The sequence below is a fragment of the Eretmochelys imbricata genome, chromosome 1 (genome assembly GCF_965152235.1).
Source record: "Eretmochelys imbricata isolate rEreImb1 chromosome 1, rEreImb1.hap1, whole genome shotgun sequence".
NCBI lineage: Eukaryota > Metazoa > Chordata > Testudines > Cheloniidae > Eretmochelys > Eretmochelys imbricata.
The window spans coordinates 320362273-320386612 of record NC_135572.1 but is presented as its reverse complement, the minus strand read 5'-3'; the positions used below and the strand labels follow the sequence as shown (position 1 = coordinate 320386612).

Here is a 24340-nt window from a genome sequence, read left to right as displayed (position 1 = left end):
GAGTTCAGTCACAAATTTAATTAACACATTATTTTTTAAACGAGCATCATTAGCATGGAAGCATGTCATCTGGAATGGTGGTTGAAGCATGAAGGGACATATGAATATTTAGCGCATCTGGCATGTAAATACCTTGCAATGCCAGCTACAAAAGTGCCATGTGAATGCCTGTTCTCACTTTCAGGTGACATTGTAAATAAGAAGCCGCAGCATCATCTCCCGTAAATTTAAACAAACTTGTTTGTTTTGGTGATTGGCTGAACAAGAAGTAGGACTGAGTGGACCTGTAGGCTCTAACTTTTTAGATTGTTTTATTTTTGAGTGCAGTTACGTAACAAAATCTGCATTTCTAAATTACATTTTCAAGATAAGGATATTGTACTACAGTACTTGTATGAGGTGAATTGAAAAATACGATTTCTTTTATCATTTTGACAGTGCAAATATTTGTAATCAAAAATATAAAGTAGCACTGTACAGGTTGTATTGTGTTGTAATAGAAATCAATATATTTGAAAATGTAGAAAAATATCCCAAATATTTAATAAACAATACAATACCAATTGAAATTTAACAGTGTGATTAATTGTGATTAATTTCTTTAATCACAATTAATTTTTTTGAGTTAAGTACATGAGTTAACTGCGATTAATCAACAGTCCTACTGTTAATATTTCACCACTTGTGACTCCAGCAATGCACACCCTCAAGCCAGATAGAGACAGAGGGTCTGATCTTGCATTTTTGCATGCCAGAAATGACTGATTGGGAACTGGACCAAGTGAGACAGAAGGGCCTTTTTTGCTATACTTTAAACCCACTATAAGCAATGCATCTGTTACAGTCCTGCTATTTTAGGAAGGGCAGAAGCAAGGCCATGGGGACTGAGCGCTCGGTGGTTGGAGTCCCTGGTGGTTGTTACTTAAAGGAAGCCACAGGCTGCGAAAAACAGGCCAAACAGATCCAAAACAAGAAGTTATTTTTGTTAAAAGCATCAGAAAAAACAGGTCTGGGATGACTGAAAAAAATACGAAATACAACAGGCAATTTGAGGTCAGTCTCTGATCATCACAACAGCAAGAAGCAGCATGCAGGAAAAATGGGTCACCAGGGAGACATTGATAACACACAGTCTAGAGACTTTAAGCAACAAAGCCCTCATGTATAACTGATTAAATATTAAAAATAAAACAAAGGGCAGGGGATGGAAATGAAACTTAAAAAATGTTAAACCAAAGCTTCCTGCCGGGGATGGATTAGCCTAGAGGAGGGAAAGGAGTACATTTTTATAACTAAAGGCTTTGGGCAAAATCCAGCCATTTCCCAAGTAGGGGCCGCTTTCCTTCCCAAACCACATACAAACAGCTCTATGAATGCTAGAAGCCCCTGTGTCAGGCCTATGATACCAATTGTGCATGTTCTATCAGCCAGAGGCCTGTCAAGCCCCACCAATCAGCTTGTATGTATGCTGAGGAATGTACAGTAGCCAATGGAGGTGATAGGATACTGACCCCATGTGACAGGGATATATTCACCTAGTCCCATGTCATGTAAGTAGGACCAGATAAAAAAAAAAGTGTCTGAAATAAATGAAAACTGAGAAAATGGAGCATGTGGAGTCATCTGCTCTGATTGCCTCTATACTTGGAGATGGATTTAAAACAAAAAAACCAAACAAACAGACAACCACACACACACACAGGCTTGGAAATGATTTTTTTCTTCACCTGGACCATGTTCTCTGTAACAGGTTAAATCAAAATCCTGGATCTGAACTCCCTGAAACTTTGGGACAGTTTGGATCCAGATCTGATTTTTATAACTTAGACACATCTCTTGTAATAATCATAAAGGTGTGGGGAGGAGTGGAAAAGAAAGGGCCTGATCTTTACACAACTGAACAATGATTTAAATTACTAAGAAGATGTTTCATACATTTCCAAAGGCCTTATTTTGAGCTGATTTGATTATACCAGGTTTGAACCCAATACATTTTGCAAACCTTTTAAATGTAGGGGGATTTGAAATCCCTACTGTCCACAACTTCCCTACCCCCTAAAAAACAAACCAACCACATTCTCCCTTCTTTACTAAAAAATTACCAGTGTCCAATAAGAAAGTGGTACCACAAACAGTGGCATTGTCCCTTTATTTACACGCTGTATTCAAGTACAACATGTTCTCCAATTTCCAAATGTACTAGCAGTAGAAAGTACCACTTATCCTGAGGAGGAGACATTCAGATCAGCTATTACGTCTACAAAAAACAAAGGGACTCAAAAATTACAACAAATGAATAGCAATTGTAACTGAAAACAAATTCCAATCAGAATTTATTGGCCACAGACTGTGCCTGAGTTTGACATAGCATCCTGTGTCCACTTTCGTCCACCTATGTAGCTATTGCAGACCCTGATTCATAGTTGTAGGGAAAATTCCAAGCCCACAACCTCGCAACCCTTTGAAAAACCCATTCAGTCTTTTGGCAGGTTATGAGATATTCACCCATTCATAAGTATTCTTACTGTAGATGAGCTCTTCTCTCAGCCTCTCACTTCCAGGACTATAAAAGCTGGCTTTCATTTTCACAAATAGCAGTGAAGAGTCAAAGCAAGAATGAAAAATGTGTTGCTTTTTTTGCAAACCTGCAAAAATGAGATTTTTTGTTAGTTTCACTTATGGTGCTAAAATCCCTTGAAGTTATTTCTCTTCTGGTGTCGGGGTGGATAATGGTGCTGGTCACACTTTTCAATACCGCTGCTGTAGAAACTTTTGCTATTCAAAATAAAAGTACAAAGAAAAACACTTTCCTTTTCTTCAGGTTATATTAGAGCTTGATTCTGCTCACTGAAGTCAATGGCCAGTTGTCTATGGGAGCAAGGCTGAGCCTTTTCTTCCCCCCCTCCTTTCTTTAAATATTGCTTTAAAACTGGTTTTGCCTATTATTTTATATCTAGATAAATAGATATCTACAGCTATAGATATCTGGGTTTCTGGTTTCTTATTCACACCTGTCAGAAATATGGATGCTCTTTGATGACCACATGCAATTTAAGCAAATACATTTTTAAACATTTCCAATGCCACAAGTCATAAGATAGTATGGAAAAGCTGATAAGTCATCCTTAAAAGACCATCTACTGAAACAATAAGAGAGAGTAATTGACACAAGCTTTGACCTCACTGTTGTTGTTAGCCATGAGTAGGGGAGCTAATGACTTCATGTAGGTATTGAACACACTAGCATTCAGCTATTAAAGATTTCTGCAAAAGAATATGTGTATTCTCACTAAACCCCAGAAACTTGTGGGTCTAAACATGCCCCCCTTTCTGGCTTTTAATAGATCACAACCAAATTACATATCATCCATCAAAACATAATATGTTTTAGTATATTAGACACTGAGTGCTGCTTGAAGCTTTCAAAGCGAAGTATTATAAATTATTAAATGTTTTTCTTTCTATTACCTACATCAAAGAACATGGCCATGTTGGACTGCAGAATCAGCTAATGTCGTAGCCGTCTGCTGGGGTATTGTGCAGGAATTTGTGGGAATGATAAGCCACAAGATTTTTGGTTTTACAAGAAGATAAACACTTACTTTGAAAAACAAGCCTATAAACTTTAATCTTTAGTTTGTAAGTTTACCTACCTAAACTTGAACTGCAAATGTAAATTACAATAGCAAATGGTTGGAGTTAGTGAAGATAGATACAAGCAGCTGATTTTTAGCCAAGTGGTTGCAACTTAAATGACCATAAGACAATTCCTAAAGGTACTCTGCCCTGGTAGCAGTGCAAGCAGGAGAATAGCTGCTACCCTAAACTGTCACTTGCCTGCCCTCCTTCCAATATCAAATTCTAAGCATCCTCACTGTTCAAGATCTGAACAGCCTCCTTAAACTGAAGGCCTTCAGTGTAGGGTGACCATATTTCCTTATGCTGAATATAGGACACCTGGTAAAATTACTTGTATTCAAGTGAGTTCAACAGCAATCAGAACTATGCAGTACAAACATTCAAATTATCACATTGACTGAGCCCCTGTTAAAAAGAAATACTATGGAGTTGGATTCTTTTTATTTACCTTATCTTTAAGGCTCATACAGGGAGGGGTTACACAAACACACACACCCCTCCCATGCTTGGGGAGAGGTGACACACATTCCCATACACCTCTCTCACATGAGGGATGACTGACCTGACCCTCCCTGCCCAGAGCTGTCTGCCCTCCATGCCTTTTTGGGCCCCCAGGACAGAGCCACCTCTCCTGGTACCATGTCTTCCTGAGGCAACACGTGTGTGTGTTGGGGGGGGGGGGTGACATGTAGGGTCACATGCTCCCCCTCCCCAGATTTCTGACAGGTTTCACACCAAAATGTGGCCAGCAGCAGCCTTTCCACACTGTGTGGGAGGGAAGGGATGGGAGCTGCTTCCAGCTACAGAGGAGGCAGGGGGAAGGGATGACCTGGCCCATGCTTTTGCAGGACAATTTGCCCGTTTTTAAGAAAAAGTTAGGACACCTGCAGGAGGGCTTAAATACTGGACTGTCCCTTTAAAATGGGACATCTGGTCATCCTACTTCAAGGGCCCATGCAGTTCAAGATCATTTCCTAGGGTAACACCAAGGCTTGCCATAACAGCTTTGGTGTTCCTGCAGGTCTGACCCTGTTTGACCTAAAAATAGGTACATGTGTAATCTTGCTGGGAAATGGATTTGGTCCTGTCAAGGCTGAATTCCCACTCTGGTACTTGGAGTGCACAAGGTGGGGGCCCGCAAGGATTTTAAAAATACTGGCCACTCCAGGCTTGTATTACACTCCAGGCTTGATTTACACTCCTGGCTTGGTAAATGCTGCCACCACCCAAATGCAAAAAACCCCCTTGAAGCCAGGAAGGAGCACTTGGGAATTCCTCCCTGTGCGGTACCCTCAAGCCCTTTCACCCCCCTCCAGAGAAGAGCAGAGAAAAAAAACAAAGGAAATTAGCTGTTGCCACCAGCTAATTAAACATATGCACAAACCTCTTAAGACACCAAAAATCCAATTCTGTTCTTAAAAAAGGTAAATTTTATTAAACAAAAAGGAAGAAAATACATCTTGATTTTAAAGGAACAATTCCAAAAATTAAGCACCCAAAATAGCTCTCTTTGGGGTTCAGCTTAAAGGTTACAAGGAAGCAAAAGCATTTGGGGTTAGCACAGTGGGGATCCACAAGCCAAAATAAAGAAATAAACCTAATCATGTCTATCTAAACATTCTCTGTCCCAATGATTACTTCTTGGTATGGAAGATAATTTTTCATACCTGGTTCAAACTTCACACAGCATTCCTGCTTATAGCATTGCTGCTCTGCGTCCCTGCAGCCAGAGAAAACAGAAAACAAAGAAGGTTTTTCCCAATTTTAAAAAGTTTTAGTCCTCCTTTTGGCTCTTTTGGTCAGGTGCCCACTTTTTTTTTTGGTACCTATGCAGGGAGGCTTTTTAATCCTTTACAGGTAGAGCAAGCAGAGAACAGCTACCAAGAGGGATTTTACAGCTAACTGGCTGGCTGTCCATAAAAGGGAGCTACCCTCCACTTCATTTATCACAGGTCAATTTCCTTAGAACCTGTAGAAAAATGAAAAATAATTGTATATATTAAAAGTATGTTTTTTTAAACAGAAATTAAGGCAAACCTCTTCTTAGTAATATACCCCTCCCCCCCCAAGCAATTTGGCCTCTATTATGAAAGTAAACCACCACAGCTGCTGTTAAGCACTGATCTTAGCTTGCATACCCCGCCAGCAAATCAATTCTCAATCCAGTTGTTCTTTCTATCCAGGATTCAGAACATCTGGGTTCAGTTCCTGGCTCTGCTGTGGACTTCTTGTCTGACTGTGGGAGAGTCATTTAATCTGTGTCACAATTCCTCATTCGGATAATAATCCTTCATTTCTCCCATCTTTTTTGGTCTCTGTAAATCACCATCCTGCTACCTCTCTGTGGGCATACTCTGTGCCTACATGCAATCTTATTGAGTTCATGTTGCCCCAAATCTTCACCATTCAATGAGGTCTAGTGAAAAATCTTCAGCATAAGGGACCAGTTGTCTCCGAAAATGGTGCCTGGCTGAAGCTTATTCGGAGTCCCTGCTGCCAGTTCCCCAATTTGGAACAAGGACTTTGGAATCTGACTTTATATATTTATGAAGAGTGCACTGGAGACTATCCATACATATGTATTAAGAATTTATTGCCTTCTTTTGCCTACTGCTATGCAGATTCTATGATCTGTAAATTTTAGAAACAAAAAGGAGTAATTGAGAGCAGTTGAGGGCAAAGAATGGCCATACAAAGGCAGGATTGCCCTTAATAATGCTTCTGTTATTTTCTAGTGAGTCTGTAAGAAAAAATATGGATTACTACAAAGATGTTGTGAAAAAACTATGTCATAAGTGATGATTGAGGGATGAGACAAATGCCTCTATTTCCTGAGAAACAAAGTTATGTCAAAGCAAGTACAGACCTTGATCTATGCTTTTTCATTTTTACAGTGTTACCGTTGACTGTATAAATGGGAAAATAAAATAGTTTAAAAAGCTAAGTAGTTCTGAGCTGGGTGCTTATGGTCCCAAAACTGAATAAGCTTGAACTTCAGGCCTATATTCTTCCACCCTTAACTGGAGCAATACTTTACTCCCATTGATCTCAATGCTGTTGGTCTAAAATGTGCTGTGCTTAGGTACTACTGAGAGTGGTAGAATGTGCCCCTTAGTCAGTCATTCTGCTTGTTCCCTGTGTCCTGTTCATTTTTGCAGTCACAGGTTTACAACAGTGTCTGCTATTATTTTCTAAATACCCATTTAGTATCACTTCCACCAACATCCACTTCTACTTTCTTGAATATTTGTTTACAGTGAGAATTCCACCTTGTGAATTATCCACGAGAGCTAAAAGTATTTACCATCCTAACACACAATAAGATTAACCTCCAAAATGACATAGGCATTTTACTACCATTTTATCAGAGTTTTGCCCTTGTTATTGAAGCACAAAGGAAGGCAAAAGCTATTGATCCCAAGTACTGCTGTTATCTTCCAAATCTACAATACTCAAAGTATCTCACAAACATGCATTGCCGGCTTCATATCATGTTTCCCACAGCTGTTATACATAGTACCTGTAAACTGGCCAAGTCTGACACTGAAAATTTGTTTAGGACATGATTTTTAATCACAACAAAACAAAACTAAACAATGCATTGTTTGTAAATGCCGGTCTAACTGTATCCTATGTTTAAAAGCGCACAGATTATTAGCTGTTAAGTGAAAGACAAAATGAGAAAGTAATTATCACTTATATAGCACTGTTCAAACATTAACCAGCTATAATCTTCACAACTAGAGCTGGTTGGAAATTCTCCAACCTAGTTTCTTCAGAAAGTGCCAATTCATTGAACCCAAAATGATTTTGAACAATATGGGCTCAACAATCCCTGAGAGGATCCCTGTCTGGTTCCCTGCCATTTCCCCTGGCAGGCTTCTGGACAGCCCAGGCTTCTAGAGTCCTTGGCTCCAGGGCAGCCTTGTCATGTGGACTGCCCCAGGCCAGGGGAGTCAGGGACCCCTGCCTGTAGTTGAGGCTCACAGGGCTTCTGGGCTCCCTGATGCTGATTTGGGAGTCTGGTACATTCTCAGGCTTGCTGGCTCCTTAGACTGCCTGAGTCTCTAGGCTTCCAGACTTCCTAGGCTGCCAGACTGGGGAGTCAGCTGGCCCCTGTTGGTAGTGCTGGAATCCCTGGAGCTGCTGAGTGAAATTGACATGATTCTTGTCAGTTTCACTCCCGCCCACCTCTCAGGAACAGTGAGTGGTTCAGCTTCTGCCAGATATTATTGGGAGTATATTTTGTTTCAGAAACCCCATGTTTTCGTGTTTTTGAAGTGAACTTTTTTGGAATCTCCATTTTTTAGGAAATTTCAGATTTGCAAAAAAAAAAAAAAAAAAATTACTGAAACCAAAAAGTCAAAATTTCCTGTGAAACAAAACCCTGTCTGGGTAGTTAAGTATTATCCCCATTTTACAGATGGGGAAACAGAAAGAGAGTACGTGGAGGGATGGAGGCATCTCTTCTCTCTCTTCAAGGGAGCACAGGGACTGCTCTTTCTCATACTCCCATGGAGGCACGTAATGCACCAAGGATGAGTCATGATTTCTGCAGTACAAACTGTGTGCATCTGTATAGGTCTATCAGTGCAACCCTGTATAAAGCCTTCTTGTATAGCAACTTCATTGATCATTTTTAATAACACTGGTTTTAAAATCAGAAGATGATTAGAAGACGGGAAGAATTCATTTATTAGATGTTGGGTTTAGTGCTCTTTATTTAGAAATGAAATATTCTGAACACAGTATGTATTGTTTGATTATATATTAATATTATGAAAGGAGAGAGAGAGAGAGAGATCAGTGGTAATGTTTTAGCCAATTTTAGTCTCCAGCTGACCTGTGGTTTGTATCCAGGGCCCTGGTTCTGCAAACACTTACACAGTTGTTTAACTTCAAACACCCAAGAAGCCCTATGGACATTAATTTACTACTCATGGGAGTACAGTCAAGCACATGTGCAAATGATTGCAGGATAGGGGGACTAGATTTGAAAATACATGTGAACACATTTACTGCTAGAACTGGGTAAAATTTATTGCCTGAGATTTTTTGTTGACAAAAATATGTATCCAGTGACAACAAAATCTTTTGCACATTTGTCTTGGTTTTGCTGAATTGTTCGTTTTGGGGAAAAAGACGAATTCCAAACAGCCAGAATAGGTTGTTTCAGCAAATTTGAAATGAAACCTTTCAATTTTTCAGTTCAAATAGACTTTTCATTTCTAAATTTCCTACAGTGTATATAGTATACATATATTATACCCTAAAACATGTTCAAAATCCAATTAAAAAGATTCCAAACAATTTTAACATTGAATCACAGAAAACTGATAAATTTTGTTTTTGATTTGACCTGAAACAGTTTTTTCCAGAATTGCCAGCAAACCCAAATCTGTTATTCACCCAGCCGTATTTACGGCCAACTACAGTATGTCAAGAGGCATCACAGTTTTGTTCCATTACCAAGGCCAAATTGTAAATCATATTTGTCATGGTATGTTGTAAATTTAATTAAAATAGAACTCTCTCTCAAGAGAAATGAGAATTTCTGTGCAGGAGGAATTCTTGGGTAAAGAGAGTGCTTAAACATAAGGATATACAAGTAATCAGCCTGTGTCATGAAAGAAACATGATTTGTATGCCTTGTATAAAGGTCTCCTCCTGAGTATGGCAGGCAGTAATTGTAACTGTTCAGCTTTTGTGCACAAATGCTTTTAATAAATACAAGATGGGAAGATAAGTCATTGGTTTAGACATTTTAGGTAGCAGCTACATAACTCACAATAGTTAGCGAATGGGAGAGGAAGGCCCAGATCCACAAAGGTATTTAGGCTTCAGTTGAAATCAATGGAAGAGAGGCGCCTAAATAGCTTTATGGATCTGGGCTTGTAAGTGACCAAGTTGCTCACATGCCCATAAGAGCTATAACTCACTGACCATACTGAGAGTTCTCACAGATTGTAGTTTGGCATTTCTTTATTAAGTTACCAGTCCTGCACTGAGAACCTTTAGGGTCGTTCTGTTGACTTCACTGGGTCTCTGCTTGGATCCTCTTGTGCAGTTCTCATTGCAGGATTGAGGCGTAAATATGCATGCCTGAAATGACTCCTCGAGCTGGTTAGATAATTTGCTCCTTTGGCTTTTTCCTCAATAGCAGAAACCAGTTTAGAATCTGATCTTACAGGGGGTGAGCACCTGAAACTCAATTTCAGGGTCTAGTTTCTGTCTGGCAACTGTTGGTTAGGAAAAACCAAGAGACGTGTGCATTTTAATACTTGTAGTTTGAATTCTTGTCTAGGGCACATGCAGGTGAGTACGCATTCTTTTAGCTTTCTGAGCATGTGCTTATCTAAATCTAAGGAAATCAAATAAGTAAACTTCCATTTTACAGCAATAGGACTTGTGGACACTCAGTGAAGACTGCCTTACATGAAATCACCCCAGGAGTCTGGCAATTCGTCCATTACGAGATTGATATTTTCAGATTTTCATAATTAAAGGATACTAAAAAACAAAACATAAGAAACACAAAAATACTACACTGATCTAATGTTGTTTTGGACTTAAATCAATGAAGTATGGATATTTGCATTTTAGGATCAAATCTGCAATACCTATACACAATTGGGTGTCACCTTAATGTTGTTCTGTTATACTTTTTTTCACTGAATTCATCCGATGAAGTGAGCTGTAGCTCACGAAAGCTTATGCTCAAATAAATTTGTTAGTCTCTAAGGTGCCACAAGTACTCCTTTTCTTTTTGCGGATACAGACTGACACGGCTGCTACTCTGAAACCTGACTTTAGAAACTGGAGATTTGATCATTAATTGTAAATTGATATGCTGTTACTTGTTTGTCACAATAATATAAGTAATAAATTGATATGGATATACACAAAATGTTTTATATATCAGAAGATAGCTTCCAGAAATTATAAATGTAACAATAAGGTTGAAATGTATCTTGTTTTGTTCATAATAGATCTTCAGTGTAGAGATGTTAAGTTGCACTGTGAAGTCATGATTAAATTTAATGCTATAATGATGGAAAGGTGTTTTTGATATACCATTTGGACTCTAGGAAAATAACTTTTCATCTCCTGTAGTTTTTCATTCCTTGATATCCATTCCATGTAGATGGCAATATGCACTATATAATATATATGCATTGTAATATTTGAGGTTGCATTTCATGTAGAGAGAATGTTTTTTTCCCAAAGAGCCACTGCATGAGTAGAAAGGGTTCAAAATTATACTCAAGCAATGTATGAGGTAACAAATTATTATTATGTGTCATTTTTCATTCCCATGCCTGGATGACTTTGGGTACTGTTGAGAGCTTAATGTTCTTTTTCAAGCCTTTACTTTTTTAAAACCAGAGAACGGTTATTACTTAAATGACAGAAATGTATAGTATATCTGTTAAAATTTTTTTAGCATTTGTTGTCAGGTGTGCAAAACTGTTAACTCAGAAATAGCTTAGAATGAGGGATTATTTTCTGGTTGTACGTTAGAATAGTTTAGCTTATTTTTAGAAATATGCCAAACATTTTCATAGCACCTTGTCATTTATATCACCATTGGATCATCATAAATACCTGGTAGATATTAGGATCACCTAATATTTGTTCTCACTTGTTACTGACAAAATAGCAGTCTTTTGTGGAGAACCTGGTTATTAATACAGCTATGAGAGAAAAAATTGTTGTCAGCAAAAATGGTAACATCCCACTGGAAACAAATAGAATAAATTGTAAATTACTACATCTTTACCCTCTGTGACAAAGCTCCGAGCCTGTACTGGTGGGTCCCGTGCTTCCAGAGAGTGGCCTCAGAAGCTTCCTTAGGCCCTCAATATTACCTCCCTTTTCTCAGTATAGCGGCAAAGGTCACAGCTTATTGAGCTACTTTCATCACAGGCGAGTATGGGAGGTGGGAAGATGGAATACCCCCAGTCTCTGTTGCTCTTTAGAGCTCAGTAGGTGCAGTTTGGCCTCCTGCCTGGACCAAAGTCTGCTTCCCCTCTCAAGGGAATCTCTGTAAAGCATGTGGGGAAAGGGGGGAACCGAGGTCCACCCTCTACTCCAGGTTCCAGCCCAGGGACCCTAATGGTAGCAGCTGTTAGCAGTTTTCCCTTTACCACTGATGCTGCTTTGATTCCCTGGGCCAGTTCCCCATGGTTCCCTTTTCCTAGCCTCACCCTTACCTCAGGATTCAGCCATGCTTCCTCTCTTCCCACTCCTTTCACCTGGGCTTCCCTGAGGGAACTGGAAAGGAGAGTTTTTAAGCAGTATGAGTGAGACCTTGATTGATTCCACCTGTTTCCATTAGCCTAATGGCCTTAACTGGTTAATTGATGTCAGATGTCTTGATTAGCCTGGAGTAGCCTTTGTTTGGCGATCCAGGGAACAGGGACCTGCTCATTCTGAAGCTTCTACTACTCTCTTATATCCTTCTGGTCTAAGTCTGTTACACTTCTATACAAACATTGTTTTTGCAGTAAAATGGCAGGTGTTTTCACTTGCAAAAATGTGTTTTTGTTTTCATGTGAAATAGAGAAAAGTTGAAGGTAAAACACGGTGTTTTACTTTCACCAAACTGGTGAAATTACGATTGTTGTCATAAAGAAGTTCATGACCAGTGGTGAAAAAGGTGACATTTTTGTCTTTGACCAAATCCAGTGATTTTCATAAGAACTTTAAAAAAAACATCATATTTATTTATGACAATTGATAAGTTTCATACTGTTTCACACTGCATTAGCTGCTAGTGACTTGCTTAAATCCTGACCCTGCGCTGTGATCTACCTGAGTGGAGAACAATTGAGATCAATGGGATTGTGCATAGTATCGTGGTATGTGGTCCAAATATAAATCTATATTTGAGCAAAAAACACCAGGTCATAACCTATTTTTAAGGTCTAAAAGTTATTCTTTTAAACTCCCTAACATGAGAAAACCTTAGCTGTCACTGTCTGGATCCTGCACCTCTTCAGATTCCGTTACTCATGGACTGTACCACCTTCACAATGAAGTGCTTCAGAAGATCTAGGACTGGATTGAAGGATATTAGGGAGCTAGTTCTTAAGGAGAAAGTAATTATTGTAAATAATATTTTAACCCCCCCGCAACAAAACCCTAAGGGCTGAATACCCTGAGGTACAATGATTTGGTGCTCTTCCTGACTAAGTGTGCCATAAGACAGGCTCTCAGTGAATTTCTTGCCTGGTATTCTCAAAATGTGTATAACCCTGGTGTCACAAAATTCCACCTGTGCTGCAGAGAGTTTCCCAACCTACAGGATTTATTCCATTGGATAACACTGAGTTTAAGGATCCTTTCCTGCAGCACCGTTAAAATGTAAAGGTTCTAATTATCTCCAGTTCTGCTCCTGTCAGGGAAAAAAAAACATAAATATTGCCTCTGAGTTTGTGTTTATTCAGCGATTAATAATTTAGACTTTCCATTGGCAACACAGGTGGTTAAATGATTAAGACAACTTAATTAAAAATGCTGTAATAGCAATTGGAAAAATTCAGTGTATGGTTCCCTTGAAAGGACTACAAGTTTGCTATGTCATTCCTCTAACCATAATATTTACTGTTAATCATTGGCCAGCTTACCCACCCCTGGAAAAGAAGTTCTGAATGCAGGATAACTGTCAACCCACAGGTATTTTCCTAGGCTAAATGCAATCCTGTGACAAAATGATGAGCCAGATTCTCAACAGGTACATATCACTGCTTTGCTGATTTACCCCAGTTGAGGATCTGGCTTGATATGTCCTTTTAAATTTTGGATACAGTGAATGATAAACACATACATAACTTGCACCAGGTGTCATCATGTTTAAGCTTTTCGTTGCATGTAATCGTTGCTGATTTTTGGTTAGATGAGTTAGACACTCCCTCTGGACATGATAAACATGATAAAGTTTTTTTGGCTGAACTGTCTCCTCCAATCAAACTGGTATCTTGTTTTCCTTGTCTGTTTTGCCATGGGTTTATTAAGTTAAATATTAATAAACAGTTCAGAGTTTCACCTCAATTAATTAGTTTTGCTTTTTTTTGTGTGTGTGCATGCAGGTGGCGTTTGCATTGCTCAGTCGCTAAAAATCCCCCGTGAACCGAGACTGGGAGAATTTGACAAGATCGTCAAGCGCTTGTTGGAAACTCCTAATGCTCGAGCAGTGATTATGTTTGCAAATGAGGATGATATTAGGTGCTTGTTTTCGTAATTTTTTATGTTGAAGAAGTTACCTCTTTGCAGAAAGTCCCCTTCTGGGAGCCCGTGTCTGATTTCCTAACAGATTTCAGATTTCAGTCCAATGTAAGGTTACCATTATACCCTATGCTATGCCACTGCTCCACAGAGACCCCAAACTTCCTAAGAATGAAGATGGTGTATATTGTAACTTGAGGACGGAAAAAGATGAAGCAAATTAGAATGATAGACAGAATAATATGTTTAAGGGTAAGGATGAGGCAAATTAATATTTACCGTACTGTAGCTCGAGTGCTGAACTCTGTCTTTTGAGAAATATGCTTTAGACTGTCAGAACAATTGACCAATTGGTTAAAGACAGGCTATTTATGTATAACCAGAACCAATGCTGCAGGGGGACTCTAGTCAGTAACATTTCTTGATAAATGCGTTATATCTAATTAGTCGTTCGTTTATTTGTAGGCGAATATTAGAAGCAGCCAAAAAAACTAATCAAACTGGACATTTTCTTTGGATTGGCTCAGATAGTTGGGGGTCAAAAATTTCACCCGTTTACCAACAGGAAGAGATTGCAGAAGGAGCAGTCACCATTCTGCCCAAAAGAGCTTCGATCGATGGTAAGAACTTATAGTAATGACACAAAAGATACACTTTAAGACTTACATTTAGTTGATGAGAATCTCCTATTTACTTCACGCGGTATTGAATGCAATGCAGACCTCCATGGGAATTGAGGGCACTTGGCACCTTGCAAGATCGGGCCTTTACTGTATATTGATGTTGAATTGGCAGGTTTATTGACCACCTGCATTGAATTTTTTTCAGCTGTAGTATTTCACAGCAGCCTTATCGATTGGGTTTCATCAAATAATTGCAGAAATAATTTAGAAAGCAGTTTCAAGAACAGCTTTCTAAAACAAATATTAATAGCAAATGTAGTTATTTTTATATTCCCAAATACCACTTTATTCTTTAAAAAAATCTGTACCTAGGTAGCTTATATCCCTATGCAATGGAGATATGCATTGCATTTTTGTTATGCAAACCAAACAGATCCACCAAAAACTTGTAAATGTATTCTTCTGCATCCTGTGTCATATTTGTATGCGTTTTTTTCTTTTTTGTTTAATTTTAGGATTTGATAGATATTTTCGGAGCCGCACCCTGGCTAATAATCGAAGAAATGTGTGGTTTGCAGAATTTTGGGAGGAGAATTTTGGATGCAAGTTAGGATCACATGGAAAAAGAAACAGCAATATTAAGAAATGCACAGGTAACACACTAGAATAAAATACTTTCTTCAAATTCTTTGTAATCTATTACAAGACAGACTGGTAAGGAACTTGCTTTGTCCCTTGAGAGGTTGCTTAAGACAAATTTCACTGTATTCTTATACCAATCTCATTCCACCTTGAAATATAAATTCTGATACCTTCTTGTCTATACTGGAGGGTGCAAACTCTTATTAGGGTGTTGCTTTAGTCACATGTTTGTTAGACAGCCTTATAGCATGTCTCACTTTAAGAGAGTACCATATCTTTTACCCTGTGGAACTTACAAGATTTGAAAACTGTGCCAACAGCGATTGCTACACCTGCAAAGAAAATGTGATGAGTTTCAGCAAAGGCAAAAGGAGGCCTGTTGGGGAGCAAAAGGGGGTATTTAATTTATCCACATCTAAAGATGGTTCAGGTTTGGGTAAATATTTGGACTGAAGTTCAGACTAGGTCTTATTTTTCACTGAACTACTGTTTCAAACTATATGCAAATGAATACAAAACTGATGTTCTTTTCACTCTTGACACATGTAAGCTATGAGTGAGATTACTTGTCGTCTTCACTCTGGGTCAGATCCTGAAGTCCTTACTCAGTTTATATACTGTGTTTAAGGACTGAATAAGAACTGAATAAAGAGCTCCCTGTGGGAAGGAAATAGTCATTTTCTGACATACTCTTGTGAACACTGAACAAAAAGCTTGATACATCTAGTGCATGGTTCTAATTTTAACCAGGGACTGTTAGCTCAGGTGTCCCAGCTCATCACATTTATGAATTTGAAGCACCACGAGTTGGTCTCTGAGATGCACACGATACAAGCTATACATGTCTTTATAAATTCAAATCAACACTTTCAACTGCAAATGGAAACAAATTGGGAGCCAGTGCAGTTTATGGAGCACACTTGTAATGTGCTCCATGTGTGAATTATTGCTACGGAACCTCACATTCTGCATTCTAACAGAAAAAGTGAGAGCCTCTTTGCTAAGCAAAAGGTGGAATGAAGTATTCTTGGACACCAATATTGTCTGCGCATCCTGAAACAGAAAAAGATCTAACCGGGCCCCTAGACTAGGGACATTTAGTTATAACTCCTGGTTATGCATATGAAGGAGCAGAAATCTCCTCTTTGGCCAGACACTGGGACTGCTGAATGACCAGTCCATCTGGATCTGATGAATCACAGAAGAGCTTCCTGGTGGCACTGCAGCACACACTATTTCATTCTCTCATTATGGCCTCCCATGCACAATGCAAAAAAAGTATGATAGACTAGAATCTTGTGTTACCCCCCATAAGAGAGCCCTTGAGGCAATGAATCATAGTGCATTACTATATTCTAGTTCCTCTCAGAGACTAAATAATAGAGTGTCTGAAGCATGACTTCATCTCGGCCTTTTCAGGTCCAGAGATGTGTTAACAATGCCTCATGGTCAAGTGTGTTCTGATACAATGGTGGTAACGTTAAAGCAATAAAAGCTGCTAATGTCCTAACCAAGGACATTGATTTTAGAATCAGAATATCAAAGGAAAATGTATGAATACAACTTTTGCAAATCTTCAATTTTGAAAATCTTAGGATAGCTTTCACTTAGATCCCTTGTCCCTCCCTCCCTCAGCCCCAAGTTAGGATTTCAGTTTCTTCCCTTTGGAACTATTGCGTCTGCAATTGCATGTTCACACTGGTCTTCTATAGAAACTTTTCCTCTCTTGTTTTTCTGCTAGCTGTCCCTTTAAATTTGAGACAAGCAAATGCAGCTGCAGTTTGCCATATTGCAAATGTAGGCTGTCCGTATGTGATCTCTGTCTACTATCCACCAAAGGGACTAGCCCAATCTCTGTGCCATGCCAATGCCAAAGGGATGGGCCAAGTAAATCTGAGGGCTCCAGATATAGCCAGTGGTGCTTCCACACAATAATCAATAATCTTCCTCGACAAAGAAATTTACTGGCAGGGTGATAATTGTCAAGTTTATCAGCATCAGAAGATGGTTTTGTTATCAGGCCTTTGCTCATTCTCTCTTTTAAGAGATGTGGGTGCTTCGTTCTTCTGAGGGGAAGCATCTATATTCTCCACCAATAATGAAATAAATGTTCCCACACTATTTTAACAACCCACGTGGGGTGTGGCCCTGTTATCAGCTCATAGCCTGAAGTACCTAGAGACAGAGACGCGGACTTTCTAATGTGCCAGGGGGTGCTTGACCCTGCTCTGCCCCAGACCCCGCCCCCACTCCATCCCTTCCCTCAAGACCCCACCCCTGCCCTGCCTCTTCCCGCCTCTGCTGCACGCCTGCCATGCCTCTTCCTGCCCCATTCTGCCCCTCACCCAAGTGTGCCCCACCCTCTCTCCTCCCCCTCTGAGCTGATCTATGTGCTGGGAGGGAGGGAGAGGCGCTGATTGCTGGGGCCAGCAATGGGTGCTCAGCACCTGCCTTTTTTTTTCCCCCTCGGTGCTCCAGCCCCAGAGCACCCATGAAGTCGGCACCTATGCCTCTAGAGTGAGTGAAACTGGATGGAATTCAAATAAGGCTTCAGATTTTTATTACATCGGTCTGCTACCAAGGCCTCTGCCAATCTAATCCAAATAGTTTGATCCATGAAGTTAATAGAAACCACTTTAAAGTGAAAAAAGCTCAACTGTAATCCAGAAAAAGACAAACTGGTTTCACCAGGTTTCTACCATTGGAACAGTTCTCCTGATCAGGATTTGCCCTACATCACAATAGTGGTATATAGAGCTGGGCGAAGTATTTCAGACAGGGTTCAGATCCCTGCTCTAGAGTGGAGATTTGGAGCTGGGTGTCTCATTTCCTAGGTGAGCATCCTAACTACTGTGCTACAGGTTATAAGAAGGTGAAGGAGGCTCCTCCTTCACCACCTGTTCTCCTATTTTGTGAATGTAGACCTTCATTAAATGCCTGGGAACAAAATATTTTGGGTCAAATATTTTTTTCAAGTTGCTGAAAATTCAAAAAAATTGGATTCAGTTTGACTCGAAACAAATTATTGTGGATTTTTTTTAGAACTGTCAGCAAACTGAAAAATCAGATGTCCATTCAGGTCTAGAGAGAGGATATTTTAAGAGACAATATACCGCTCAGAGTGCTTCGTGCTTCCCTCAGGCCTCTAACAATATTAATTATTCTTATTAATTATAGTTATGGTTCACTAGATCATACTCTGTTTAATGAAAATTGCATTCTTAAAAAGCAGCCTTTGTTTTCAAGCCTTTGTTTTGTACTTCACTATTTAGACATGTTTGTTATTGCTTTCTTACCTTTTAAACATTTTAGGCTTCTGAGCTGAGTGAAATTAGTGGAGTTTTCCTTTCAAGTTTTCCTGATAATATACTGCCCTTTTTTGGCCAACTCACATTCAGCAATCATTCTCCGAGATCAGGGATTGGCAACCTTTTGCACGCTGCTTCCCGCAGCCCCCATTGGCCTGGAGCAGCGAACCGCAGCCAGTGGGGGCTGCGATCGGCCAAACCTGCAGACGCAGCAAGTAAACAAACCGGCCCTGCCCTCCAGGGGGCTTACCCTGGAGGGCCTCGTGCCAAAGGTTGCCGATCCCTGACCTCGATACTGCAAAAAATATTTATTTTTTCTTGCTGTTAACTTTAGCAACAGGACTCTGAGTGTTTGTATGTATGAATCAAGTGATAGTGACTAGAATGGTATATTGAAGGATATGAGGTTGTTCTTGTGAAAACCTTCCTGGAATAAAAAGTTATCAGATCAGACCATTAACTTAGCATGGATGGAACAATAATTACAAAATTATCCGTAAATCCTTTCATTGAAAGAAGGAAAAATCATGCATAAAGATGGTTCTCTCTGTTGCTGTAATTTAATGTGCAGGAGTGGTGCAATTCACAGTTTTGACCCACACATGAAGGCTATCTGGAGACCATTTTGCATATTCATTAAGGCAGCAGAGCTTTTCCTTCCTAGCAAGTCAATATTTTGGAAGGGACGATTCTGTCAGAGAAGCTTGGCAGCTGTTTCTCCTGCACATAGGAGACTTAATTTGCGAGGGTGGAATGAGGGAAAGCTCCTCTATCATTATCAATACTAATGCACAAAAGACAGAAGTGATCAATTAATATTTCTGTTTTGTGTTTGGAAAAAAAAACAGATGATATGGTCACATTATATGATAACATTATTTCCATTTCACTAGTTTCTCAAGACAATATTAAACAGCAGCCACTAAAATTAGCACTTTTAAATAAGCAAGACTGGATAACTGGCATCGAAGAGTTGTAAAAGAGCTGGCTGAGGAACTGTCTGGACCATTAATGTTGATTTTTAAGAAGTATTGGAACACTGGGGTTGTTCCAGAAGACAGGAAAAAATCAAATGTTGTGCCAATATTTAAAAAGTATAAATGGGATGGCCTGGAAAATTATAGCCCTGTCTGTCTGAAACTGATCTTGGGCAAGATAATGGAGAGGCTGATATGGGAATCAATTAATAAAGAATAAAAGGAGGATAATATAATGAATACCAGTCAACATAGGTTTATGGAAAATAGATTCTGTCAAACTAACTTGACATCTTTTTTTTTGCTGAGATTACTAGTTTGGTCGATAAAGGTAATAATGTTGTTGTAATATACTTAAATTTCAGTAAGGCATTTGACTTGGTACCACATTATATTTTGATTAAAAACCTGGAAAGATATAAAGTTAACCTGGCACACGTTAAATGGAATAAAAGCTGGCTAATGGACTGGTCCTAAAATGTAACTGTAAATGGGGAATCTTATCTAGCAAGATCCCATAGGGACTAGTTCTAGGCCCTACACTATTTAACATTTTTATCAATTACCTGGTAGAAAAATTAAATCATCACTGAAAGTTCACAGATGACATAAAAATTGGGGAGTGGTAAATAATAAAGAAGATAGGTCACTGAAACAGAGCGATCTGGATTGCTTGGTAAACTGGGTGCAAGCAAACAATATGCATTTCAATATGGCTAAATGTAAATGTATACATCTAGGAACAAATAATATAGGCTGCACTTACAGGATGGTGGACTCTATCCTGGGAAGCAATCACTCTGAATGTTGTGGTATATAATCAGCTGAACGTAACCTTCCAGTGCAATGCTGAGGCCAAAAGGGCTAATGCGATCCTTGGATGCAAAAACAGGGGGATCTCAAGGAGTAGAGAGGTTATTTTACCTCTGTGTTTGGCACTGGTGTGACTGATGTTAGAATATTATGTCCAGTTCTGGTGTCCACAATTCAAGAAGGATGTTGATAAATTGGAAAGGGTTCAGAGAAGAGCCACGAGAATGATAAAAGGATTAGAGAACCTACCTTCTAGAGAGAGACCCAATAAGCTCATAGATTATATGGCCAGAAAGGACCATTGTGATCATCTAGTCTCACCTTTGGTGTAGCACACGTCACAGAACTTCCCAACGTAGGTACTTGTAGACTGCAATAAAGTTACCTCTTACCCTTTTCTTTTTTATTCTAAATAGATTGAATGCTAAATAGATGTTAATAAAATTAACAGGGGACCCATTAAATGGATTAAAAGTTGGCTAACTGATAGATCTCAAAATGTAACTTTAAACAGGTTATCTTTTTTAGGGTAGAGAGGCTTTGAGACCCTCCTCTCACCCACATCCTTCAGGAGGAAAGCTTTGTGCCTCCCCACAACAGTAGCAGAAAGTGGCAGAGGTAATGGGCCTCTTGCCCCACTTTTGAATACTACAATCTGGAGCTTTTCCAACCGAAATACCTGGAAGGCGACAAGTTTATGGAGAAATTCCAGGTAACTGAAGACTTAGGATAACTTGGGAGCAATGTGTATTGTGAGGTGTCTGATGTTGGCAATTTAATGTTAAGTGTCATGAAATTTGAAATTTTGCTTAAAACCTCAGCTCCTGGAGTCATGTTATTACTTGAAAATCTCAGCTTTCATTTAAAAAAAAAGTTTCTAACTGCCATGGTGGCTGCTGAAGCTTGAAAACATGAATTTAAAGGACCCAAACCCAGAAGGCAATAAAAAGATCCAAATTTTATTATTTTTAATCTTACCATTTTGAATCCAGTCTCATGATTTTGGGGGACCTGTCTCGTGATTTTTGAATGCTCAGGGTTGGTTGCCCTGGAGTCACTAATGAGGAAGATGTGAAGTGCAACAGCAGAGGATACTACCATTAAAGGTTGAAAGGGCTGAGGTAAGGGATTGGGGTTAACTGAAATTGATGTTTAGACTTGATGGAGTTCTAGGGATGGAGAGAAGTTTGTCAAGGTTATTACTTTAACTGAAACCATTAGTACATATATCCAGCAATTTAATGTAGGCTAACGTAAAGGGCAGTGTATTATGTTTCAATGGATCAAATTGTAGAGCCAAATTCATACATGACATAAGAGGTTGCAACTCCATTGAGATTCAAGGTCTGAATTTGCCTCATAATGTCCCTTCCAGGCCTGCATTTAACATAGTACTTTACGTCTTTTTGAATAGAGAAATCTGGTTCTCTAAAACATGTCTCAACAGCAATGTTAATTAAAAGGGTTCTTTCATGCATACCTTTTACTGTTAGAGAAGAAATATCTTTCTGTTTCTGGTTAGCATTTTGTTTAACTATTCTGCAAACCTAATCAGCCTTTAAATACCTATAATGACTGACTGCACTGCTAAAAATAGAGATGGGAGAAAAGATTCCAGAAGCATATAGAGACCTGTGCAAATTAGGCAAATTTGAATTTGCTCTATCAAACTGGGTTATTTGTTTCACTGAAAATTCACAGTGTAGTATAACAGATTTTAAATCTATTTATTGCATATTTGTGAACTTTAGACATGCATTAGTTAAATTCTCCTTGCTTTTAACTAAGTTCTAGTTGAACGCAATTGCAAGCTGAAAATATTAAGGGAAAAGAAACAGATTTACTCATTGGTATCACAGTCCTGAACCATGATCTGAGAAATTTGTAGGACACATTATAAAGTTCACTAACAGAATGTAAACGTTCTTAGTGCACAGTTGCTGCCTATTTAACTTGGGTAATAGTCCCAATCCTATTTAATGTACTCTTCTTAAGTATGCTTTTCAATGGAATGAAAACCACCCAGGATGTGAAAAGCACCATATAGTCGCTCAGGGAGGACTACATTGTCTGTAACTTGCACAGTGGTCTTGCCCAAGAGGCATTATGGCTCAGGAGGTTCTCCCTCTCAGCTTTCTGGCATACAGAAGGATGGTGCACAGGCTTCCCTGCTTTGCCTGACTTCACTCTGTGCCTGGCTAATATGATCATTTTTTGTATCTGCCCTTACTCCTCCTCCTCTGCTATTCTTTGTCATCCTCTTGGGTATCATGTCTGACATTCAGCTTGTAAGTTCTTTGTGGATAGGACCACTCTTTCTGTATTGCTCTGAAAAATGTCTGTTGCACCTTTGTGTGCTGTGAAGTAATACTAAATTATAGTCGTCATAGCTATCACTGTATCACAATAAGCAGGATTTGGGGGGCTATTTGGCGTATTTGTTGGATTCATCTGAACTGCCCGCTACTCTAGTTTTGATATTATCTCAGACTTCTTAAAAAAAATAGGTGTTAGACAGAGGCACTTACAGTGCAGAGGTCCCATGCTGTCTAATGTAACACTAAATCAAATGACTAATGTAAAATATGTCCTTAAGTAATTTATAGAGCTGGAGAGCATTTAACTTTGCCTTTTCTACAACAGATCATGTCCCAGGTGGCCCTGCCAACCCTTCTGATAATCTAATTAGAGCCTAATCTGTTTACTGCATTATATTTTGGGTCATAAATTCACCAGGTTGGCAGATGTTGTCTGGCTCCCAATTTCAGAAGCCTGGGCAGTAAACTCCAGATGAAAAGTTGCTGTCCAACTGTGAAGGCTGACATTTAAGAACGTGGCATTCTGTCAAAATAAAAAAAAGGATTGTAATGTGGACTCCCTGTGCCCCATTTCAGATCAGAATGTTTGTTTAGCTGGTTTTCTCTCATGATGGTGGGGAGTTAAACAGCAGAATTCAGACACATAGGTTTTCATCATCTTTCTTCTGTAAAAGCCTTAATAGAATAGAATGCATTGAAATATACCATATTAAATTAGAACATACTTGTTCCACTGTAAATGCGTATTTGACACAAAGTCAGTCACAAATAGTACACCATCAAACCTCTGCTCTGAGTGGCAAATCCTAAGCATGAATGTGCAAACCTTACCCATGTTGAGTAGTATTTAATACTGGGGACAGCTAGTGTGAGTTAAGTACAACATGATGCCCTGAGAAATGTTGAACATTTACAGCTGTCATGGACCTCACCTCTCAGTATTCAGCCCACACTTTACTGGCCTCCTTTTTGGCACTATAGTGCATGGGGCTAGTTGGAAAAAGGTTGCCTAGCTTTGGTCCAATATATATTCATTGTAAGACACAGTATTCAAGCCTCAGAAACAGTTACAAATAACAGTTCAAAAAGTTGCTTATTATAATATGTTAAAACAAAACAAAGGGTTGCTGTTTGTTTCTGTGTAATTTGTATTCAGGATCAAGAATTCAAGCCTGTTTGTCAGTAAAAGTATCATTTTTAGATTTGTAATTTCCCCCTCTGTTATGAGCCATGCCCCATTACACAAGCATTTGGAAAACAGCTGATCCTACCCATTTAAAACTGATATTCTTACTGACAAATTGTGGCTTGAATACTTGGAACATGTATGTATACAGTGCTTCATAAAGACAGCTGTACTCTTCAGAGATGGTCTGCAAGACTGGTGAAAGCTGGGCCAATTGTTACTTTAAGCACAGCGCTGAGCAAAGGCTGTAAGTGTAACATCTCAGGCATAGCCCTGGGAAGCATTGTAATTCAGACACATCTCACAACGCCTCCCTTTCTCACTCCTTGTTCCTGGGGGTAAGTAGTAAATTGCTCCCTCACCTGCAGTATGCTCTCAGCTACACTGACAAGGTGCTAATAGGAGGGAAGGAGCCCCAGGCCCAGACCATTCCTAACCCATCCTCACATACTTTCTACCCACCCCTCTGGAATAACTATAATTTACTCCTTCATGCCTGGACCCAAGGTGCACATAAGGTATGTCTGTATTGCAATAAAACACCTGAGGCTGGCCTGTGTCAGATGACTCAGACTCATGAGGCTCAGGCTGTGGGGCTATTGCAGTG

The 24340-nt window shown here is 39.3% G+C and overlaps 1 protein-coding gene across 1 annotated transcript in view; it reads left to right on the top strand.

Moving 5' to 3' along the window:
* Positions 1 to 24340, top strand: part of GRM8 (glutamate metabotropic receptor 8) — a 456107-nt gene that overhangs the window by 193466 nt on the left and 238301 nt on the right. The window contains exons 3-5 of the mRNA XM_077807845.1: positions 13731 to 13866; positions 14332 to 14486; positions 15005 to 15142. Of these exons, the coding sequence (XP_077663971.1) occupies positions 13731 to 13866; positions 14332 to 14486; positions 15005 to 15142 (429 nt within the window). The remainder of the gene's footprint in view (positions 1 to 13730; positions 13867 to 14331; positions 14487 to 15004; positions 15143 to 24340) is intronic.